This window comes from Chanos chanos, chromosome 3 (assembly GCF_902362185.1).
Source record: "Chanos chanos chromosome 3, fChaCha1.1, whole genome shotgun sequence".
Taxonomy (NCBI): domain Eukaryota; kingdom Metazoa; phylum Chordata; class Actinopteri; order Gonorynchiformes; family Chanidae; genus Chanos; species Chanos chanos.
Genome location: NC_044497.1, coordinates 11,978,274 through 12,003,205, shown reverse-complemented (window position 1 = coordinate 12,003,205; position 24,932 = coordinate 11,978,274). Strand labels below are relative to the sequence as shown.

Genomic DNA, 24,932 nt, shown 5'->3' with positions numbered 1-24,932 from the left:
GCTGGCAAGCTTTGGGATTTATTCATGGCATTTAACAAATGTCATGATCTCACTATGTCCACACAGTGGCGAATGATGGTGGCAGAACCCTTCCATTGCAATTGTGTATGGCACGCAACCTACAACCCCAAGTGCAAGGCCCCTGACAGTTCTAATAACCACTCATATAGATGCGGAGGGCACATTTCCATGCTTTCTCCATATACGACTGCTGGCATGGTCGAAGTACATTTCAACCAGATCTACAAACGGCACATTTAATCAACACACACGTTAATTATCACTCACTGGAGCTGGAAATATCCTGTGCTAAAAAAGCTAGGAAGATCAAGCTGCTAGACTCTAAAAATCACTGAATGAAGTCAGCCAGCAGAAGTGGGTAGGAGTCTGAAATCACTGAAAAATGTGTGTGTGTTAAAAGCTCTCTGAGATGAGAAAATGAGAGTGCACATACTTTGATAGGCCACCCACTAACTACAATGTTCATGCCTTCCCACAGTTTGAGTTTGTTTTGTCTCGAAATACGTTTTTTGAAATGAAGTGCATATGTGAGCAAATGGTATAGATCAGTGTCTGATTCTCAAGATGGTACAGATCAGTGTCTGATTCTCAAGATTATCACACTAGATGGGTAAGTATTTTTTCATTAAATGGAAACTTTAATTTTTTCTCTTGGATTCAGCTGTGATGTCACGAATGAGACAGAGGCAAGTAGGCCATCTTTAAAATGAGTCACATCAAGGAACATTGTGTAACAGGACTCAGAGAAAGAAAAAAAAGGAATTTATTGTCAGATTATGAGTATATAAACCACTAGCGGAACAGTATTAGCTATCACTTTAGGCTAAACTCTTTTTTTTATTTTGGAAATCAAGAGAAGAATGAGTAGCACGGCTCTTAAAATCAGCATATGATTTCAATAGGCTAATGAATTAAACTTAATTACTAAAAATCACTAGCGAATTCAACTCCTATTCTACAATAAATCACACTCATGTAGCCAGCAATGGGATATTCATCTGTAAACAAATACTTGTTTGGTTGTCTTGTAACACATTCATCTGAAAAGGAACAGATTGGTAGAGTCATCCAGAGATCTGCTAGAGTAGGGTAAGGCAGTGTCCCCCCTGGCAAAACCCCCAGGAGACCCCGTTTTACAACATAAACCAGCCCTCTTGTTAACGGTTCCCTGGAGAGTGTTATACGATCAACTCTTTTTATATTTGAAATTTGAGAAGATGGAGATGACTGAACTACCAAACTGGGTCTCACTGCATGGACACTGGACCTTTGAGAAGACTGGAGGGCCTTTTGGGGATACTCCTCAGCTATTGAGCTCAAACTCAATTAAATCACTTATTCACTTACACACTGTTTGGGGGGGGGGGGGGCTCAATACACAAGAGGCCTGTGATTCTACTATGAATAAGCCAATCAGAGTACCAGACATGAAAAAGTAGGTCACAATCCAAATAGCAGAAAATAAATATTACCCACAAAAACAAATTACTCATTTCATTAGGCTATACACATTTTACATATTACTGTTAGATAAAATATTTATCAGACAATTCAAGCATCTTGTCCATAAGAGACTTTTATTAATGTAAACTGGTGCGTATTTGTTTTGAAGAATCTTCATATTGTGTAAATAGGAAACAGTTAGGAGATCCTGTGCATAATGTGATGTGTAATCTGTGAAACCACTGATGACACCGGCAAATAAACGGCCATCAAAGAAAAGTGAGATACCGTGACAACCTACTAGGGCCTCCAACATGTTCAAAACCATATATAGCAAGTCCTCTCACTCTTGCATTACCCATAGTTTAATTCACTAACAAGTACAATAATAAAGAGAATTGTGCACACAATGATCTTCAACCTCGAAATGAAAGTTGGGGGGACGCGACATCACGGTGACAAACTAATGATGTCCAAGGACACACACAGAAAAAGACAGTCCTAACACCACTCCAAAGGCTTAACGATGAGCCTGTGAAACTGAGCGTCCCTCAGGACACAGAAAGGCTTAATGCTGAAGCACATTATAGCACAGTATGAGGCCCTGCTTGTTTGACTGTAATATGAAGAAGTGTGTTTCTCCTGTGAAGGACTACTGAGGACAGAGAGATTAACTCAGTAAAGCAGGTGTTCATATTGAATACACTGTCCATTCTCAATTCTTTCTCACATTTTTATACTAGTGAGTGATTCGAGTTCTGTGGGACATAAACAAGCCCCATTAGGTGAAAATGTTATATATCAAAAACTGTTTATTTTATCCAAACTCACAGCACTCCTTTGCCTAAGGGTAGGCAGATCAATGTATACCGTGTCCTTTTCTCATTACCAGTGCCTCAGAGGGATTCACGTACACAGTCATCAGGACCGTAATAAAATGCAAACCACTCTAGGAGACCTTGAGCCGCCATATATTCGTGAAGACACGAGAACAGAAGTGTGTACTTATGCCCCTCTGACGGCAGCGTGTGCACACCCTGATTCTGAGGCTAAACGAAATTTCAACCATCGAGAAACAGCGAGCCTTTTTCACTTTTCACATTTGAAAATTGATGACTTCGTTCTTCTTACACGCAACAACAACGAGCTGCACAGTTATAAAAATGTGGAGGTTTACCATCAACTCATATGTAGATCACAGGTCTGCATTAAGAGAGTTCCAGAATTTGTTAATCGATGACAAATGGATGTGCATACATTTGGCTATTTATACACACTGTTATGTGCCAATTCACTCGTGGCATGCTGTGCAAACAGCTTCTGCATGAAGGCTTGGCTAGGCACGGTTAACAGCTGAGATTCAGGGGCATGGGGGGACCTTTTGTTACCACTATGACAAATATAAACGGAGCTCAACAGGAATCATCTTAAGCTACAGTGCAGGGGAGAAAGGTAAAACAGAACATTTTTTTGCATTGCTCATAAGGAAACCCTAAACAAGGCCGATTAAACTTAATGAAGCTTGAAGGGAAACTGAAAATAAAAATGCTACTGTATACATTAATACAGAGCAGTTTCCTATCATGTAGCTCTCAAAGAAAATACTGACGTACTAAAGTGTAATTGAAATCTTCTTTGGTATGGAATGGAGAGAGAGAGAGAGAGAGAGAGAGAGAGAGAGAGAAAGAAACACATTAGTGGACTGGTGCACTTAGACATCAGAGATCTGCTTCTCTGGACTATAATAATGATAATGATAATCTTCACATCTCAGACATTTACCAGATGAATAAACTTGGCTGAAAACACCAGAGAATTTAAGTTATAAGTTGCCTTCTCAGCGAGAAATACCTCCTTTGTCTCCCAATAACATCTCACCTTCAGAAGGAATGACTCAGACCACAAAGCTGTATTTCACCCAAGATACGAAGGATCCGACTTTAGCACTGTGGAGCACGAGCTCCAATTACACCTAGTGCCACACTGTGAGGTGGCACGGGAAGGGTGAGATATGGACGTGAATGGGTTAAAGCCTTGATGCTCTGACTATGCATTTGAGCACCAGATGCCTGAGGCCTTGGAGGATGTGTAAAATGAAGCCCAGATGTGACTGCAGTGGAGACTGCATCAGAGGACTGAGCTGAAAACCAGCAGGAATTCCAAAAGCTTGATCCTCATCCTTGGGCCACATGTCTTCCTGTATCTACTGTATCATGCAGTGCCTGAAGTCTCTTCCGACAAGTGCACACACACACATACGCACGCACGCACACACACACACACAATGTTTTTACTATGCTAAATTAGCAAGACACCAGGATATAATCATGATCAAGACACCACTGTAATGAGATGGCAGCTGTCATGTTTCAAAATGACATATTGATTTTTTCAAATATGCTGATCAAGTATGAAGTTGCTCTTACAGCTACCAATATACTGAGAATCAAGGTACAATAGTGTGAAGAATGGCATGGCACCAAAACTCTGCGATGGCTCATAAAGCTGGTAGGATACAGCATATACTTAAATAAAGATTTCTGTTCCAGCAAGAGAGAAACTGCCTCCATGTAGCACACAAAGCCCTCGTGACAAATGACTGCCTCTGGATTTGCATATTTCTGACTCAGACCAAATTTTAACTAAACATATTGCTTTTAGAGACTATGCCTACGTGAAACATCATTTTAAGTGCAGGCAGGAGACCTTTCTTTCATAGTGAAGATGTGATTCTTTTTCATATCTCCTGAGATGCCGCAGTGATTCAGTTGCAAAGAGTAGACCAAACTGACAAAAGAATCTAAAAAGCCGTCAAACGCTCTCACAGAGCAGCACGAGTGTACCGATTGTTTTATCTAAAGCAGGGTCTTCTGCCAGTAGACAAACTTGGTCCAACCAATGCAGTAGGCGGGACTGTGTAGTAAGGAAAACATAGGTATTGGATTACACTCAAGTGTGGAAAAAATTAACATAATGGCACAAAGATGGCCTAGTCTACTGCAAAACAATAACATCCCTAACGGTTACTAGTGATAAACGAAATAAAATGACGAGTCGTTACACTGACCTAAATATTGTTGGTGGGGACTGGTGGTCCGTTAGTCGAGAGCTTTGATCGTTAACACAGAATCCATATGATCTTCATGATGTTTTAAAATTGTTACTCGCGCTTTTTGAAAGCATATGCAAGTCAACGGTCGTGTCCAAAAAACGCATGATGTACACCCTAGAAACTGCACAACACTGGGCGTGCGTGTTTAGTTAATGTAGGAGCACTTATCGCCTTAAATGGTTGAGATCTGCACATAGTGGACAATCATGAACACAACACATGAAAAATCCTCCGCAAAGGCAGCGGCAAGAAAGACAGATGAGAACAAACTGAAGGAGCTAAATGTGATCGCATGAGCTTCAAGTATATGTGTATCTTACTTAACAAGACACAGCCTAAGACTAAAACCAAAAAATGTAAATCAAATATTCTAAAAAATGTGACGGTAGGTTAGCGCGCGTACTATTAGAGAGCGGTTAACTTGATAATCAAAATATGAAGATGGCTTTCTTTTCGTTCGAATGTATACTGTTTATGGTTAGAAAGCTCAAATGACGGAGAAATAATCAAGCTCTCAAAAACAGTCAGGGCCACTGTCTAAAGGCTGTTTACCTAAACGCAAATAGATATCTGTGGGTACGTTGAAGCCATAAAAGCAGCCTATTGGTGTCTGTCGGTGCAACGAGAACGCTTTAATTTCGCTTGAAAGTCTTGAAGGAAACAACCCCTCGCTCTTTGAATCGTAAATTCAAGGTCAGTTAGACCCAAAAGAACGAAGAAGACTCGTAGTCTATAGAAACAAAGAAATGCAGCAGAATTTTAGAGGCGCGTGTTCGTCCTCCAAATTGAAACGTTGCATTCTGTATGCAATACAGCCTGATAAAATGATAATTGCATTCAGCATCTGCTGGTAGTAATTGTGGTAGTGGTATTGCGATGCGGTGTGTTGAGGAGAGAGATAGGGAGGGAGTTATCATATATTCTATGTGACAGTCGGGTTTCGAAAAATGGACAATGATAATAGTCTTACCCTCTGATAACTCCAACTCCAGCTCAGCTAATCTGGCTCGCACTTCCAAGGGTAGGGGCAGCGCATCGCGGTCCGCCATTGTCCGTTTAAAAATCACTCTCGTCCTCTCTCTTCTTTCTCAACCTAGTCTTTCAACGCGGCCCTTTCTCCACACTACAGCAGTGCATAAGGGCTGAAGAGATGGTTGTCCAAACGCACCGTCGAAGAACAATGGTGTGTGCAACTGACTCTCTCTCTCTCAACGAAGCCCAGCCATATCTACCAGTCTCCTCTATACGACTCGGTACTGTAATATCTCTAGTGCAATGTAGGCTGTCAGTGCGTTGGTAAGATCACTGTTCTCGGCGCTGTTTGCGGCTCCTACCTCCTCCACTGTCACCCTCGCGTGACGCAAGGGGACGTTCAATTTACTAATGACCGCAAGGGGGCGATAAAATGTTTTTTTCTGTGGACGTTGAGAGATGGTACCGCACTTCATTTGACCGCTCCCACCACCCGCTTTCCAACGAAGGGCACAAATTATGTCAACAATTCAATAAATTGACTAATGGCTTTTCAGTACTGATGACTGAGCTCTCTGAGAGGGTTGCTGGCAAAATCCTCGAAATCAAGGCTGACAAGAGTATATTTGTTTAACTGTTTTCATCTCAAAAAGCAAACCTCGTCTTAATCAAAATATATTGCTCATATTAAAAACAAAAAAATGCTTTTTTTATGGTATGTGTCATGACTCATGTAGCTACATCGGCGAAATTTAAGTCTGACCCAGCTGACAATCTTCAAATTATGCCGAGATAATAAAGCATTATTCAAGGTTTTACAGGTGGCTGACAGAATTACTACTCATGACAAAAGAGAAATTCATGTGCGACTATTGCCACCGTGTGGTTGTCACATCTTTACACTAAGTTCCAGAAAGACACATTCGTGTCAGCAGACTTTTTTCGCATATAAGCACCTAGCTGATTTAAATGAACAGAACGTCACAAGTCTTAATTTGATTTGCAAAAGTTTGATAAACTCTTAAAAGATTTGTAAAAACGCCTGACACTCTAATCTTCAGTAATGAGGCACTGACCACCTTAAGAGTATAGGTTTCTGAACTCAATCAAATCCTCAGCAACTGAAGAAAATCTACGGCACACTGTAGACTTACTACAGAACCGAATAACGGGGTGAAAAAACGACGCATTACTTTTTGCATCCAATTTAGCATTAACATTTATTTTGACATTTTTTTTTTTTACCATTTGCTTTTATATTTTTCATTTCCACCTCTAATATTTCATATTTCTTTTCCAGTTATTTACATCTGTACAGATATTGTATACATACCCAAGCAAACAAAAAAAAAAAAGAAAAAACAAACAAAAAGAAAATAAGAAAAAGAAAGTCACACCGGATTTGTGTTTCCTACATCCCATGTGGTGTGAAACACAAAAATGTAGTGAAAAAGTAGTTGAATGAAGGCTTCTACCTCATCATCCCTAACTACCATCCTGGGACAGGGGAAAACAAACAATCTGTTATCTAAAAAAGTTAAGGCAGAGACAATTTTTTTTTTCAAGTTTAAAATAAAATTCAAGTTTTTCAAACACTGTAAATGATGGATTTTTTTAGTATGCCATGAAAAGATTAGCCATTAGCCATTCCTTTAATCAAAACCTTCATTTCTTCACCTGCACTGAGATTAATTTAAAGATTTCAGGTACGCTGTCCAACTAAAAAGTAAATTTGCATTTCTAACATCTAAAAACAAATCTTCTCAGTTATTTGAAAAAGGTAAACAGGAAGAGATCATACACAACTGAAAGGCAATAGCAACGAGCATCTCTAAAGACTCTAGAATGTTCTCCTTACTACAGGAAGACCTGAAAAAGAAAGTGGATGGAATGCTCTCTGCCCTACACCAATGCAAACACTGGTAACACAAGAATGAAAAACAGAAAAGGGAACAGAAACTCCAGAATATGGGCATTACATTTCAGACTGATGTGTACAATGTACAATGTGCAACAGGGAAAGACTGCAGATTTAGAAACTACAAATAGCCACTGGTACATGAGTGTTGGAGACACAGGGCAAACCACTGCAAACGATACATTAACTTCCAATATAATTCAGTTTCTGATCCTTGTGATATTCCTCTTTACCAAAAAAGAAAGAAAAAAAATTAAAACTAAAGAATTTGGCGGTAAAATGAGTTGCCATGGATAAGCTCTTTATTCCCTTTTTGTTATGACAGCACCAAATTCAGTAAGTGCTCTCCATAGCACCATATGAACCAAAAAGGAAACTTTTAAATGATGCCATATTGTATTTGACAGAGAAGGTCAGGCACATAACCATACCCCACATTCACACCCTGAGGTCTCAATGCTGTGGATTTCTTTCACAATTTCTCACAGGGTGACACATCCAATTTGTCTCAAATGCTTGGGAGATGGGTGAGAAAAACAGTAAAGTAAGGCATTCCGTTAAAAGTAAAGATAAAACAAAACAAAACAAAAATTAAATACATTAAAAAGCATGCACACGAGACAACGAATCATTTACACCAGCCACTAAACCACATTAACACAAATGGAACAAAAGAATTAGCACATGGTGGTAGTAAAACTAAATCAGAGCTCCAAATGATGATACTCCAGTGCTGAACATTGATACATAAAAACTGAAAAACAAAACATTTTCATTTTACAGAACTTTTCAATCATATGGTCACAAGAACTCTGATTGCTCAACATTCTGTATAAAGCACAAATATAATCAGGACCAGTGCAGTAAGTGCAAATACCCTGGTAGTTAGAAAAATATATACACATTCATTCAAAAAAAAAAAAAAAAAGAAAAGAAAAAAAAAAAGTGTTAAGCATCAGCACTATCCAGTATCAGTATCTCCTAACACGAGCAATGGCCACTTACCAAAGAAAAGAAAAAGAAAAAAAAAAGAGAAGAAAAATCAGCTCTTTGTGCCAATTTAAGTACTACTTTTCAGTTTGGCTGGCTCAAAAATCCCATTGTCATTGGCAGGGAAAAAAAAAAAAAACACCTCAAAACTAGATAACAAAAACCTTGTACTTGAAAACAGAACCAAATTAAAACTAAGAATACAGAGAACCCTTCTGCAGAACAAGTCTGTAGGTCCTGATTCCAGTGACAAGCTGTCAAAATGTGCACTTACACAGAGGACAGTGACACACAGGCTTCTATTGAGCAGCCCTGATGCACCCAGTACTTGTTTCTGTTCATTCATCGCAGTGATTACTGTTAAGACTTCAGGATTGGTGTGATGATGTCGTGGTATCACTGCTCGGTCGATCTCCCACTCCCTGATGAGACTTCCAGGCCTCTCGGGTACGAGCTGTCAAAGGTTTGGCTGGTGTGGGTTGTGTTTCCCTGTTTTTGGGCTCTATACAGTCAGCAGATTTCACGTCTTCTACAGAGGAGTTGGTTGGCTTGGGCTCAACTGGGGGTTGCTGCGTCGGTGCCTCTCTTGTCCTCTGGCAGATCTCTGCATAGCTGGGCTTTCGGGGCTCCTGGACAATTACAGGAAACACACACACACACACACACACACAACACAAGGGGGAAAGCAGATACATGGCATGATTTAGAGGTGGTGATTATTCTTGGCCGTATGTTAGAGGCACATACAAACCAGGAATGCAGATGAATGTGTACTGCATGTGACACAACGCTCTGGAATGACATCAGCTTGCGGCAAGAAAATGTATACATTACCCACACATCAACGCTGTGGTCATTTAGTCAGGGATGACTATTGTAGTGGTACCATATTTTAATTCTACAAAAGCCAGACAAAAAAAGAACATCTAACTTTGGTGCAAGGCTATGAGCGAGGAAAGACCAGGCTCTCACCGAGGTGGCACAGCTCTGCTGAGCGACAGCAGCAGGTTTAGTGGAGTTGGCGACTGGACGATTTTCAGAGAGTACTGGTGCGTCTTTAGGTTTATCCTCTTGTGCCTTTGGCCTGCTGTACACAAAGACACAATAGATCCTGATTATTTGAACGTGGAGCTATACCTTCTAATGTTTACTCTCACACGTGTAACATCAATCAAAGTAAATTAAATTGTGCTGAAAAGAGCCTAACATTTCTCGAACATTAATGCTTTCCTCAAATGTCAGCCTTGAATTCAAACTCGGTTTTTCTAATTCATCAGTCTTTCTGAACCACAAAAGCCTGACACACACAATACAATTTTCAAACGGTCCACGCAATTTCCAAATGTTACCCTGAACAAAAATAGAAGGTTTTATTTGGAGAGAATGCAGGCAGGACATACGCTCTGCAGTGGGCTGGCGAGGGTGGGGTCCTCTTGTCTGCTGTGGGCAGAGCAGTAGGAGCAGGAGGAGCAGTCGGAGCAGTAGGAGCAGTAACAGCCTGCACCGATTCTTTGTGGGTCCCTGAGGTCACACGGCTGGTAACCGCATCCTTATTTAGAGTCTGACAAAAGACAAAAGAGCCTCTGTCAAATTCCTGGGAACGCACACGCATGAAGATACTTAACAGCTGGGAGAGACAGGACGTGAGCAAGAGCCACTGTTGAGGTACACGCATGTCCTCACTCACACACTCACACACACACGTCAGTCATGATACTGACTGACAGTGAAGTTTGTCATGAAATGCAAACCTCTCCGTGTGGACCATGTTAGTGGTCAATATCCATTACATGCCCTATCTTTTCCAGTGTTTCAACAATTACACCAACATGTTTCTACCCATTTCTCAACAGAGAATGAGGCTATGAATTCTCTCTGTCTTTCCTGTTGCTCTCTCTAACAAGGCGACCAAACAAACATCAGCAGGTTGGTAAATCTAGTCAAAAACATGACTGCACGTGGGGTGTGGTGAAAAGCCACCTTGTCCTTAGAGATTCTCGAAACGATGGCAGACAGTCGGTTCTCGGGATTGTTTTCGGTCTTGGTGTCAGGTTTCAGGTTGCCGGCAGCTCCAGGCAGAGGAGGAAAGCTGGACAGACCCAGCTCGAAGCTGGGGGACGGTGCACGCTCTTGAGCTGGAGGGGGTGACTGTGTGGACGTTTTCTGTTCAATAAACAGCAGCTTTAACACACATGCAGGATGCAGGCAGGTGCAGAGACATAGAAAAAGAGAATATAAGCACCCAGAACAAGCTTATGTACACTTACTGTGACCTTTTCATCTCTCCTCTTTCTGTAGCCATAGCCATTTTTTCTTTAATGGAAAGAAAAAAAAAAAGAATAAATCTGTAATAGTGATTATATATAAATATTTGACTCTTAAGATGACTAACAGAGTGAAGTCTGTCATTACCTTCCCCGGCCAGTATTGGGCAAGTAATCAGCCCCATTGAGCTCCATTCGCCCGCTCCCTACGGGCTCTCTCCGATTATAACCAGAGCCACTCGGCACCCGTGGCCGGCTTTGGCCTAAGTGATGTGGCTGTGAAGCACGTGACCCGTTAGGGATGCGCTCTGAAGAAAAGCCAGTAAAAGTCGCTGGGCTGTCCAAAAGCCCTACACCACAGTCTGCAGCTGGTGCTGTAGGTCTGATATTGGTTTTATTGTGATTCCTGCCAAGACAAAAAATGTGATGCCAGTGAACATCAGAGGCATTGCTACAGGTGCAGCCCTGAGAGAAATATATTACAACAGGGTTCTCACAGCTTCTTAAACATCAAATTCAAGGGCTTTTCAAGGACTTTCCAGGCCCAATTTCCTCAAATTCAAAGACCAAACACGGCACAGTTTGAGACACGGATCAAGATTAATTACTGTGACGTTAGCTTTCTCGCTTGTTTGCCACTGTTTAACCTGCATCATTCAGCTTCAATCACTCATGCACGCACGTGACTGTCGCACTTTCTCGAGGCAGGTGACATGTGAAACAAGGATGCACAGACAGCAGGAGACACACATGCAGACAGCAGAACGTAGCCTATTTACTAATGTTAGGTTAAAAAAAAAAAAAAAAAGTATCAAAGAACTTCAATTTCTATTCTTGCACAAAATATATAAATTCAAGCACTTTCAATGACCCATGTCTATTTATGTCTATTTTCAAAAACTTTCAAGGCCTTGGTTTTTTTTCATAAATTCTCAAGCTTTAAAGGATTTCAAGGACCCGTGGGAACCATGTACAACCATTACTTTCTTCTTACAACATAACAAAATGGGAGAAATTCAGCTGAGTATGACTAACGCAAGACATCCTCAAAGATATTATCATTAAACTTACCTGTTTCTCGGAGGATACTGTCTGACAGTTAGTGGGGAGGTAGCCGCTTTGAAGCTGGAAGAACCAGCAAAGCCATTTATGAAACCAGGGTTGGGAAATGGAGTAACCTGCTAAGGAAAAACCATACAGAAAACTTACATTCAAAAACTAAAATGCATCTACAAACTATTCAGATCTGATTCTATCATCCATCCCCACTTTTCTTCAAGAGCAGGACCATGTACAGGATTACCGAAAGAGAGGGACATACCAAGCTGGGATCCAAGTAGGGCTGAGTGGTGGACCAGCCCTGAGGGGACACCAGTCTGAAGAGAGGAGGAAACTGTTGCTGTGCTCCATATACAGGAGGTACATAGTAAGACGTGTAACGCTGTTGGACGCTGGGCGACACATCCAAGGGTCGATACCCGTTCTTTGGTGCATACGTGTTAACAGCAATAGCCTTGGCCTTTATCCTTGCCTAGCGCACAAAATGGAAGAGAAGAAACATATTTTAAGTACATCATAAAACAAGTGCAAATAAAGGCAACATTTGGCATACTAAGAGCAGGTGGTTCCACACGGGGGCGGTCTCTGGGGTTACTATGTGACTAACATTCCATCATGTTCAGAAAGTGTCAAGATAATTATGCCGGACAGACCCAGTCAGCAGTTATTTCAGCTAGCAGGGCAAAAGAATTTTAAAAGAGGGCTGCTGGTGCATATTTGGTAGAAGCTGGTGGGATCAAGACTGCTTAATTTGCTGCCGTTTCACAAGAAACACTGGCTACAGAGCGCTTGTGCAAGAGACTTCATAAACCAGGCTCAAGTGCACTCTTACGCCCGTCTGAAAAAACACAAAAGCAATTCTCATACTGCATTTATATCTAAATAGCTAGGGTGTGAGCAGTAAGTTGAACCAAGAACAATGCAAAAGAGCATCAAAGTGCAGGAAAATATGGCCAGGTTGCAGTGCACAAACCATTTGTTACACCCACAAATGCACGTTAAAGTGGTACAAAATGTGGCGTATTTTTCTGATACGGTTTGGGTCCACTCAAGCCCTTAAAGTACAACTAAAATGTCAACAGATGCATGTAAACACCCTCATGCTAAGGTGAAGCTTTTCTATCCCGATGATAACTTTGTCCAGGATGACGACGCTACTGTCACAAGGCCAAGAATTCTTTGATTAGCATGAAAACCATGTTTGTCGCGGTTGTCCCAGTCACCTGGTTTCAAACCAATTTAACATACGAGGGGAAATTTTAAACAGCATGTGAGATCACATTTTTCGCCATCAACAGCTGAAGATGAGATTTATCTAGGAAGAATAGCCCTACTATCTCTCCAATGTAGCTTCTACTTACAGAATCTACGCAAAGTTATATTGAAGCTGCCCTGGTATCTACTGGTGGCCTAACATCCTATTAAAGGACTATGGCACAGGTTTAAAACAAACAGACTTATTCAGAGGATCCTTTATTTGGTTTTACCTTTATGGGCTTCCCTTGGAAAGTCTTCACTTCTTCTCTGAGGTACTGATATGCCTAAAATATGACACACATATAGAGTTCAAGACAAAACAGCATTTCTTTTGAGAGAGAGAAAAAAAAATAGAAAGTGGATGCTGAAAACGTACCAACTGAGCATCAGCCTCTGATTCAAAAGTGATGAACCAGTTGTCATTGTAGGCAAACTCACAGTTGACAAACTTCGGTAAGTTTTCGTTCTTAAAGAGTGCTTCAACCTCCTGCAAAGTGAAGAGAACAAGTGCAAAAGCATTTCATCCGTGACTGCGCTACACACGCTGTTTCATTGCCCATATGCAAAGAGTTCAGAGAAGAGAATTCACCTCCAAAGGCGTTGACTCTGGAATTTCTCTGAGGATAACAATGCAACGGTTCTGGTTTGGGCGCACTTTCTCTCCACATTTGTCCACTTGGACCAGAGGCAGACCTGGCACATTGAAAAACAGTCTTTCAATCTAAACGTACAAATGTCCAATTGTACACTTGAAACAAAATTAAACAAAGCTCACTCGTATGGTTTGAGTTTATGTAAAATTACTTACTCTTTAGAATGTCCACAATGAGGTCCATATCAGTGCTAAGCTTCTTAATTTGGTCAAGGTTTGCCACTGTTACTATTGGTACATACTGGTCGCTGTCCATTTGAGAGATGAGGTACATGTCATTAGCAAGATTCTCCCTGTGAGACAGAAAAACAAATGTCAGCAGCTAATTATAGACAATTAAGGGAAATCGGCTCCCCTGCTGGATTCCTTCATGTGAAATACAAAGCCTGCACTGACAAAACCCCTCTTACAACTAAATTACACACTTTTTAAAACAAATTTCAGTTCCCTTCTTGGATACCTTACTGACAGATTGTAAAAACGAATCCAAGCTAAACTGACATGACAACAATACGTATTTGAGGAACAGACATCAGGCGGTGTATTTCAGACACTCATTTTCAACATATAATATGACATACTGCGGGGGTCAAAGAGGTCAAACATTCCACCTTTTTCTATCAGCCAGTCGGAGTTAAGATATTGGCAAATCCAACAGCAAAACTGCAATGCTATCGCTTACAGGCCAAGTGAGAGAATAATTTAATAACTAGTACATCGGCACTTTAATGTTGCACGTTGTCATTCTGTATGTGGCAGATGAAAGCCTGCACAACATCTCAAATCTTCCACTCCCTCTAGATGCAAACAGTTCAGATTTAAAGTATCTTCCATTCATTATATTATTATCTTAATTTATGAACACATGGAACTATTGGACATTATGTCTTGAAGTCAAGGCACGTAGATGCTCATAGGCAGGACCTCATTAAGAGGCTGTGTGACCAGTATGACTAAAGACAGGGTAGAAAGGAGTACATCACCCACCGGGAGAGGCAGAACTCCAGTGCTGCCTTCAGCTGTTCTCGAAGGTCTTCAAGCTGCTTAGAGGAGCCTGACTCACGGCGCCCTAAAATAAAATGAAACATGATCTATTAGATGACTGACAAGCGTATCGACTGCTGCGTTTCCCTCTTTTCTGGCTCCTGCTTGATGCTACATCCACCTTACTATCTGGAGTTCAGCCATGTCACTGCGGCACCACGTTCACTTGTGTGTATATATTTTGATTAGTTGTAGATAAACTCAACTTACTAAACAAAGCAAGTATTCATATTATTGAAGATATTGTTCAAATTCAGTCAATGTGTGTCTTTAGTGTCAAAGGATACACATGGCCAGCAACAAGAAATAAACAGTATTTGCAGAGGATCCTTGAAGCAACATAACTGCTCCAACTAATGACTCACTAAACTCTTGTGTTTTTACAATTTCTCATTCAGCTTTATATTTAATGTAAAAAACAACTGTGCATCGAGGCAGCTGCTAGTCCTCCCTCAACCATGTCATTACAATTCTAATGTCCATCTTATATAATGGCAAGTTCCATTTACAAGAATTAATGAGCTGTCAACGAGGGGGTGATACCATGGCAAAATTTAAGGCAGAAATAATCTAATGGAGCACAATAACTACCACTCTCAAAATTAAGTTGTGTTTTTTTTAAGAACTTATTAATGTATTCACCGTTATCTTTCATACTGGTCTCCTGCTTGGACATGAAGCCTGTATCTGCTTGTTCTGGACACTGCACATCAGCAACTGTGTTTCCGGCCGTGACTGGTTCTTGTTGCCCTGTTGGAGGATGCACTACTGAGATGGATACCTGCTGATCTTCATTCCATTTTGTTTTATCATCACAGCCTAGCAACACACAACAATAGAGACATATCTTATTATACCTAAATAAATACTAGAGCACCTAGGGAAATCTAAACAATTTCTGATAAGAAACGATAATTATTTATCCAATCATCTAAACCACAGGTTAAATTATCATCTGCTAAAACCTAATCTAAAATTTTACAAATGTGAAAAATAAAGGTTTACCTGCTAAGACAGTGCTTATCGGGTCACTGGCAGGTTTCGGCCACGTCTGGGAAGAATCGGCACCCGCAGGACCAGAAGTTAGCATGTGACTGTCCCATGCTTTAGCATTGGGATTAAGATGAAACACTTTTGTGGATTCCTAAAACATTGTAAACACAATTATTGTACATTAGTATGGTTTTCATGAGAAACTCAGTAGAATAAACCTGGGCCATATAACATATTCTTAAACTAGAAGAATTAATGTAATTTTCAATAAAAACATGACAGGTACACTGGCAGTGTGTACTCACAAGGTCACTACAAGCACTCTGCCAATCCCACACACATGTACCATCTGGGACTAGTAAACTATATGGGTAAGCAGCCATAAATGCCATAGAAGCCTCAAGGTCCCGTGAGCCACCATCTGGCTCAGTTCCACCATCCTGTTGTGCATTTTTTTCTACTATTTCTACTTGAGATGGTTGGGTCCATGTAGACTCCGAGGCAAAATCATGGACTGGATTATCTGGAAACAGACAAGAAGGTTCCTCTGCCCACAGATTATGGTAGAGGTATGTATTTCCATCTTCTTCTAATCCTGATTTTCCAAGGAGATCAGACACCATATTCAGCATGCCCTGTTCGCCATCAGTCTCATCGGTACATGTCATACTCTGAGGGTTTTCCGTCGCCGCAGAAACTGTGAATGCCCCTTCATTCAGGAAATGAAGTTCATACGAGGGCGTGGTGGCATAAACATCAACTTGGTCAGGTTCTACAGGAAGTGGGATTATTGTGTCACAATGTATAGTCTCTGTGCAACAGGTAGCTTCACTGTAATCAGCTGCTATGGTGGCAAGGCCTTCAATGAAAGGACCATATATGTCAAGTCGAGGTACATGAATGTCACTTGGAGACCTATCAACAGTTGCAACAATGCCACTGTGTCCTTGCAAGGGACACGCCTTTAGCTCTTCAGTTTCAAGTGGTGGTCTGACACTATCCATCAGAGGTATGCTGCACTCAGTAACTCCTCCCTCTCCAGAGCCCACTGCACACATGCCTTCGGCCATTCCACACCCAGCCAACTGACCAGATGTAACTGAAGAGCTCTGGGTGCCATTGGTAGCCTGTTCAAAAGAGGCCCCCAGAAACAGGCAAGACCTTTGATGCTGAATGGTGTTTACAGATGGTGAAGAACAGTCAAGGTTCCCTGGAATGTCAACCTGGCCTCGAAAGCTAGAAAGTACATCATGTGTGATGTCACTGTCATCAGCAGTTGGAGTAACACTTTCAGTGTCAGGTAAAGCAAAAACATTTCTGTCAATGTCTTCGTTGAGTTTCATTTTAGCACTGCTCGGACCCTCCACATACTGCATAGATTCCTGTAGATCCAACTGAGATGTTTCAAACCCAGTCTTGAAATCATGAGTACCAACTTCACTTTCTCCTTTGATCTCATTTTCACTAGAGTATTCAGCAGCAGTTTCAACACATTCCTTTCCTCTTGGACAATACTGGATGAATTCTTTCAACTGACCAAAATCTAAATAGGGCTCCAAAAGCTCATCCTGTGTGTACGCTGTTTCAATCTGCTCCTGCACTGCTGAGGCCCATTCACACTCCTTATCGTGATTATCAGGGTTTTCACCATGATTAAAATCATCCAGTGTTTCATTTGTACAACCAGCACTGATCTGTTTACTGTCTACAGAGTAATTAGAATTACCGACACATTGCATGGTAGTCATGTCATTTTGATCTTGTTTGAGGCTGACTGAAAAAGGCTTTACTGTATTCTCATCTTCAGCAACAGGTGAAACTTGCTTGCCCTCTGCCTCTGCAGGATCCAGGGATGTTTCTTTGGGACCGTCACAAGAACGAATGTCTGCAATAACGTTATGGCAATCATCCGTGAGTGAGTGTTCAACAGGTCCCCTCCCTTCCGGCAAACTCACAATGTCAGAGAAATCAGAAAGGTTACAGGAGACGATAATAGGAGAATTCACATTTTTAGTGTTCTCGGTTGGCATAACATTACATTCTTTGACAGACAGCTCAGAAGTTAGTGTGTCTTCAGCTGTTCCCATACACTCCTTGCTGTTTTGAATGTCATCAGAATGCAATGCAATCTCTGATGTGTGTGTGGGGAAAGCATCATCTGCGCTTTCTTTCATGCAACAGCTCATTTCCAATGTCTTCTCATCCTGACTTTTTGCGAACAGTACATTATCCTCAGGATGAATCGAATTCTCTTGGGGAGCACAATTTCCCAAGGGCTGGGGTGAGTCGGTGTTACCCATGTAGGGATCATGTCTGATCGACGGATCTCTGTTTTGCAAAATGTCAGAATATTCAAGATTGAGAACTTTTTCCTTTTCAGACATTTGTTCTGAATCAGTGTTAAAATTTAAAGGTGTTGGTGACTTTGAAAGGCAGTGAGTCACACAAGGTAACACACCTGTTTCAGGATTTGGCTCTGATACTTCAGTTTCTTGGTCACAAATATCTCTGGAAAAGGCTTGAGACTGCATATCATTTACCTTCTCTGATGGGAGAGAGATAACAGATGAAAAGGTGATCCCCATTAGCTCAGACTCACTGGGTTCACACACTGTTTCTGTAAGAGACGACTCACAAAGAATAATCTCTGAAGCATTCTGATCAGATTTCATAGCAGCTAACTCTAGATCTATGGCTTTGTCTTCTCTGTTAGTAAGAGACAAAGCAGAGCTGTCAACTATTTGAGCTTCACAAGGGCTAGTGACATCGTTTGAACGGTCAGTTAAATTAGGATCTGGTTCTGAGTTTTCTCCTTCAGAACCAATCTTCTCTGCTTCTTTAAAGCACAGACTGCTCCTTGCTAAAGGCTCTGCCTCCTGAAAATCCAACTTTTTTGAAGACTCCAGGCTTGCTGAACAGAGTACATTTTGTTCTAGTTTTGATGCAACACAGTCATGCTCTTCCCAGAGTGGCCCTTGTACGTTGAGCTGAGGAGTGTGCACCCCCTCTGTGGCCCTGTAACCAGACCCATCATAAACACTACCCTTGTCAGGCTGATTTAGAGGAGGGGACTCACACTGCTGCCCGTGTAACCACGCTGCACTTCTACCTGACTTCACACCAGACATCTGTCCATTTCCTTCCAGCAAATTGAGAGTATGTCCATCACTCATTTCTTCAGCAGTCTTGGAAGACTGCGTATTTGTGTCCTCAAGCTCACTTTTCTCACATTTCTCATTTATCAACTTCACTGTATCTCCAAGCAGTAGAGGACCTTCATCATTATCTGCCACTGTACAACCACCTTCAGGGCTTTTGCCAATAAAAGTCTGAAGGAGGTCAGGAAGAATATTTTCCTTTTTTAAGGACAGTGGGTTAACTGGGAGACTTTTAGCACTCTCTGTTATTGTGATCTTTGAAGGGTTTTTGGAAAACTGTTGTACTTCAAAACTTTTTGCTCCAGAGAATATTGTCGAGGCAGAAATTCTACCTGTTTGATTCGTAGACAACACCTCAGCACACGTTTTATCAGTGATAAACTGGACCTCAGCATCAATATCCACAGGAGCCATCAAAGAGGACTTCACACACTCACCACCTAGATCATCTGCATCAACTGAACAAATGCTGTAAAAGCTCTGAGTCCTTGCTTTAGATCCGTGATCAAGATTTAACACCACAGAATCACCTTCTTCTGAGACAAATGTGTTACTGATACCCCTTGGGGGCTTCCCATATAAAGCTATATCCGCTCCAGTGGTGGGGGTATCTTTGAGGATTTCCACGTTACTCTGTCCACCTCCAAAGACCTGAACATACTCCTCGTGCGGAACGACACAGGTCTCCAAGTATTGGTCCCGTAACCCAACAGCTGATCTCACTGCTTGGTTTTGATCATTTTGACTGCCCGGTCTGAGAGCCGCCCCAAAAATTGTGTTTTCACTCTGAATCTCTCTCCTTCCAGGCACCTCTACACTCTTGGCTTCGGCAACTTCACAAAACCAATTTGCCCTGACAGCAGCATTTTCAGCAATTTTCCTTTTCACAGAGCTGAATGTTACATTCTCCCCATCAGGCGTAGTATTAGGGTAGATGAGGCCATTGTCCTTGATGACTCCATCTGAATCTTTTATACTTGTGCGAACACGTCCTTTCTCTCTTGAGGATGAATTATTTCTTGACAGGTTACGCACAACAGCAGGTTCCGTCCAAATTAATGTCCCATTTTGTACACTGCTGCTCTTCTCAGTGTGACTGAGACTTGTTGGCAAGTTTGAGGAGATGGCATTGTCTGTCTCATCCACCGTAGAATTTGTGTGTCCTTTATCAGATAGCCTCGCTTCGGCAAGTTCAGCCACAGAACGTGCGTACTCCCTAACCTCCTCTTTAGACGGGACGTCTTGCGCAATCGATGTCTGGAGAAGACTCGTCCTTTCATTAACCAAGTTAGGATTGAGCTCTTTACTAAAACAGCACCCCATGTTTCACCTCAATATGTAAGTTCTGCCTGTAAACAGGCAACACAAACAGCTCAAGCAGCTCCTCTCACAATTTCCACCAGGAGAAAGGGAGAGAGAAAGGCACTCGATGCCCATTTCCCCTCCCCGTCCTCAAAATAGCACATGTAAATTTGTTCAGACTCACATGGTCCTGTCATTCAAAAGTGTATATTGAACATGCACAAGTGAGAGGGGGTCGTGAGCAATAATACTCACACACGACATGAATGAGCTCAGCTATTTGGCACTGCATCAAACTGAGATAACGTGGACTGTTCACTTTCCAACTACCAAAATGCCCTCTGCTGGGCAATGTGTTTATTTCACATCGCAAAAATAAACTATTAATCTACGTAAACAGTCTCCAGTTGAATTCAAAACACCACCTAGCCTGTGGTAATATCAATTCATACTTTACCAAAAGGGAACTCTCTTCCTCCTTTGTTTCCTGAGCTTGCCGCACCTGTGGCTCAGCTATAACTTTCCCTTCCTGGTCTGAAGTCATGAGCTGCCCAAGTGTTTGCCCCTCTTGGGGAGCACTGCTGATCACTGAAGAAGCTGTGAGAAAGAAAAAATGTGATCTTTTTTAATGCACCAAACAAACCATTATATCAAGTAGTACAATATTATTCTGAAAAGCAAAAGGATGATTATCATTTTTACTCTCAACATGACACCGCAATACAGAAAGTAAACTGTCAAAGTAAAACTGACAGAGAGAGAGTAGGCCTACATTTCAAGCACAAATTCAATATTAAACTCTGTTTGTTAAAATAATTAAAGCTGTTTTATGAACACAGGCACGTGACATGTAAGCTACATATTGGCTAACCCTAACAGCAGCAGACAGTTGGGAAAAAAAAGGATCAAAGAAGTTCCAAGAATGATGCTGGGTCCATGTTTGGCCTGTATCTGGAGCATGTGTCTGTGCTGAATATTTGTGTGAATGTAAATTAACCCTAATTTGTGATCCAAGTTTAAAAAAAAAAATCAGGCAAACATTAACTAAAATCTATTTTATTACCAGAGAAAGCATATGACATTTTAAACAAACTCCATAAGCTTTGGATTTGATTATTTAAATTGCTCACAATTTAGTTTCTCTCTAGAGAGTATGAAAGCTTTAATAAGATCAAGGAATATCTATGACTAACCACATTAGGCAAAAAATATTTAAAATTGTTTAAATAGTGGTTGACTGCGACTAAAAGAGACCGGTAACATGCCACAGTAACACACGCCATACTAAGCCACCTCACATTTTAGAGCCAGGTAGCCAAGTGTCTTACATCAGGCCCTTTCGAACACCCCAAACATGTTTGATTTTAATAATAGATGTCTGGAGAACGGAATGAACTCATGTCCTCTCAATTTAACTTACAGGGCAATGTTATGGTTAAAGGTGTTCTGCACTAAAAAAGGTACACAGAAAGCTTTACAGACAACCTAAACCATGAAAAACGCAAACTGCAGCACACAGTATTATGGGTCTGAATGAAACATGCCTATAAGATGAAGGTCTATAGCTTAATTACAACATACATTCAGCCTTTGGCTGGAGGAAAGAAACAAATGTTTGTGTCATTCTTTTCATAAGAGACACAAGACTCTTCATAGTGAGCATCACATGGTCATAGTATTTATTAAGATTTTCATACTTGTCATGGTCAATAAAAAAAATATATTGCATGAATGTTTTGGCCCCTTCACAAGTAATGTAAAATGACTAAAAATACCAGCTGTTCAAGAGACATGATAAGGGTTGTCTCTATAAAGACTGAACCTTCAGCAAAAATTACCATGCTGAAAAGGGGAACAATATACCATAAAACAATGAAGAAGGAGAAGGGGTGTGACCATTGGTTAACTCCAATGTTCTGCAACAGGCCTTTAAAACTAGGCCTCATACTGAAGAAAGACAAAACACAACATTAAACCAAATGTGCTCTAGACGAAATACATACTATAATCAAATTTAACAAATTCATTCCCAGTCGTTCTTGTAAATGTAAAGCAAAACTATTTGGATGAGAACTAAGTTATTTGCACTTTTTCTTTTACAGCGTCATGTATTTATTTTAAAGCCGTGACACTTCAGTTTTCTGTTTCAAGCCATGTATGTTAATACTGCCGGATAAAAGGTGCTAAATAAGCAAGCCTCGAGCTGTGTTTACTTGGGTTATGTTTACATTCATCAGCAAAGAGCATCCAGAGTTTAGCAAGCAGCTGAAAGTGTATCGACGCCAGTTACATTGTAACGTGCGACAACTGAGTCACAAAGTTAACAAGTTAATTATCACTCATCAAAGAACATCAGTCTAATATATGCCGGCAAATTAGTGTCACATTACATCATAAAAGCAACGCAATTTCCCAGTGTGGATAATTTGCTACCTGAACTGGGCGTCTTATACAAGACCACATCTCATTGTATCATAGAGTTTACTGGGGGACATTAACTAATAAGCACAACACCGGATAAGATTTCAGTTAGCTATGTCACATTATCCTCCACGTTCCCAAGCTTGCACTAGGAATCACACAACTAGAAAATTCATACATAAACTGTCAGCTCCGAATACATTAGCAAGGATACAAGTATGAAAACAAAACATTAGCTGTCTATGCTAGCTAGCTAGCTGGCTATTCAGACGGTGATAAAAATGCTATTTCTTGATAAACACACTGGCAGATGTAAATCCGAAACAAACACTTAAAGCTGTTTATTACGCTACGAAGCTATCAAGCGAATAAACTGAGATGCTAATCACCCTAGTTAGCACTGCAAGCCTTGAGGTAGCGGACTAGCATGTAGAAAAGCTAGCAGGGTAATTGGCTAGGTGGCCATTTTACTCGTTGAAACAAAATATTAGTGAGTTGCCTTGTGGTGTAAAGTTACAACGCTCAACTGCTAAGTCAATTTAGGACAACCCGTTGTAAAGCATTGAGAAGGTGTGCTAATCTGTATACTCACCTATCAGCTTGCAATCTGCTCACGACAAACAGTTTAGGCCGTGGTGAAAGCTTCCAAACGTCTCAGTTCAACAATATCTTTTCAAAACAAAACATTTTAAACTTAACCACAACTCATAATGGCTTGGACTTGGTCCGATTTCCAAACACTACAATTACAATCAAAAACGCTTTTCGTTGAAATAACACGGTTTAACTAACTTACTTTCGAAGGGAATGTAAAGATACGCACCACACGAGCTGGCTAACAACCAGCTATCGCAGCTTGCGAGCTGTTATTCTTCAAATTCGTGCAATAAGAACTTGTTTGCTTAAGAATTAGAAAAATGGAAATGACAGAATATTCTTGACTGTCCATCAGCTCTGCATTTTAGCAGATGTTGCACTAGTTATCATAACCAACGCTTGCACATCTAAGGTTTCGACACCAAACGTTGCCTCCTCGCATTTGTATTTCAACCATAATATCACTCTCAGCCAAACCACATCGTGAACTCCCGCCTCTTTTCTCTGGAAGATTTTTTCGGTTGGTCGATGTAGAGTACGGATAACCAACATGCCCAAAAAGATTCGGTGAGCTCTCGTAAATTGATGCGAGGCGTAGATTTGCTTAGAGCCCAGATTTCATATCGTAAACATTGCATATTTAAATTGATTTGGTCTTATTGTTATTTTGATTTCTATTTACAATTTACATATAATTAAAACAAAAACAAAAATAATTTTCATTAAAATGAATGCACTGACATGAATGTGACAACAATTTGATTTCATTTGAACTTAACAGCATAATTTAGTGTCATGATTTTGACTGCCAGATAAAGAACATTTGTCTTTCATTTGTCTGAGAGTGGATAAAAAGTTATGGTTAGTTTTGATCAAGGTTCTTTCACCACAAACTGAGCTACTGGTTTAAACCAGGAGACAACGTAAATATAATTTTATTCACTTGACATCCGAGCCAGTTGATCACTTAGCAGATTTATATCGCCCTCTCGATACCACAGTTATTTGTATTTCGCATACGTGGAATGACGTCCCTTCTGTCCTTTTTTGTCCACCAGAGGGCAATCTGAGCTTGCTCTATATTTGAGTCGTTTGATTGTGGTAAATGCCACCAGATGGCAGGTTAGGATTGCTTCTGTGCTGAGAGGCGCCGTTCCGCTTGAAGTGCAATTTGGAATCTTAAACATTAATTTTCCCTTCATTAAGTAGTATTATTAATTGGTAAAGTGTCTTACCGACGGTCATTTTACAGAAAAGGTAAGTTTATACAAGTTTTGGACAATTCATGAACCTTGAGGAAACCACGCTAGCTCTGCCATCACGGCTGTATTAAAGATGGAGGACGAGGAAAGTGTGAGTGGGGGATGGGGGCAATAAGTAAGAGGCAGCAAATGCGCCCCTATCTCCAATAGCATTGTTATACCTCTCTTATATACGGTATTATCGTAACATGCTGAGGCACAGAGTTTCTGTCGCTTGCACGAATGATTGTGATATTGTGTGTTGGGCAGCATACTTCAGTAGTACAACCACTCTTGAGAGTACATAAATTCTAACCCAGACATCCTAACCGAGCTAACGTTAGCAAGCGGGTGTGTGCTATTTCACCTATTCGATTACCCTGTTTGGACTTACTTCCTGTTGCTATTCGAGTCTGTCTTTATATCAACAGACTTCACTATTTATGAGGCATTCGTCTTGAATTTGTTCTGCAATGCCTAAGACACAT

General features: G+C 40.9%; 2 protein-coding genes across 2 annotated transcripts in view; both read right to left on the bottom strand.

The window, feature by feature from the left end:
* dip2ca (disco-interacting protein 2 homolog Ca) overlaps nucleotides 1-5,625 on the bottom strand; it is a 63,231-nt gene extending 57,606 nt beyond the window's left edge. The window contains exon 1 of the mRNA XM_030768162.1: nucleotides 5,547-5,625. Within this exon, the coding sequence (XP_030624022.1) occupies nucleotides 5,547-5,625 (79 nt within the window). The remainder of the gene's footprint in view (nucleotides 1-5,546) is intronic.
* Nucleotides 5,626-8,612: 2,987 nt separating this feature from the next.
* larp4b (La ribonucleoprotein 4B) lies at nucleotides 8,613-23,615 on the bottom strand. Its single transcript, XM_030769372.1, has 18 exons — nucleotides 23,430-23,615; nucleotides 23,199-23,275; nucleotides 20,643-20,782; nucleotides 15,738-15,876; nucleotides 15,375-15,551; nucleotides 14,676-14,757; nucleotides 13,845-13,981; nucleotides 13,626-13,729; nucleotides 13,413-13,523; nucleotides 13,267-13,320; nucleotides 12,042-12,251; nucleotides 11,792-11,898; nucleotides 10,869-11,126; nucleotides 10,724-10,769; nucleotides 10,437-10,619; nucleotides 9,857-10,017; nucleotides 9,429-9,543; nucleotides 8,613-9,085 (listed from the first exon to the last, which is right to left on the bottom strand). Exons 3-18 carry the CDS (start codon nucleotides 20,727-20,729, stop codon nucleotides 8,825-8,827), a joined length of 2,232 nt encoding a protein of 743 aa, XP_030625232.1. The 5' UTR covers nucleotides 20,730-20,782; nucleotides 23,199-23,275; nucleotides 23,430-23,615; the 3' UTR covers nucleotides 8,613-8,824.
* Between the last annotated feature and the right edge of the window lie 1,317 nt (nucleotides 23,616-24,932).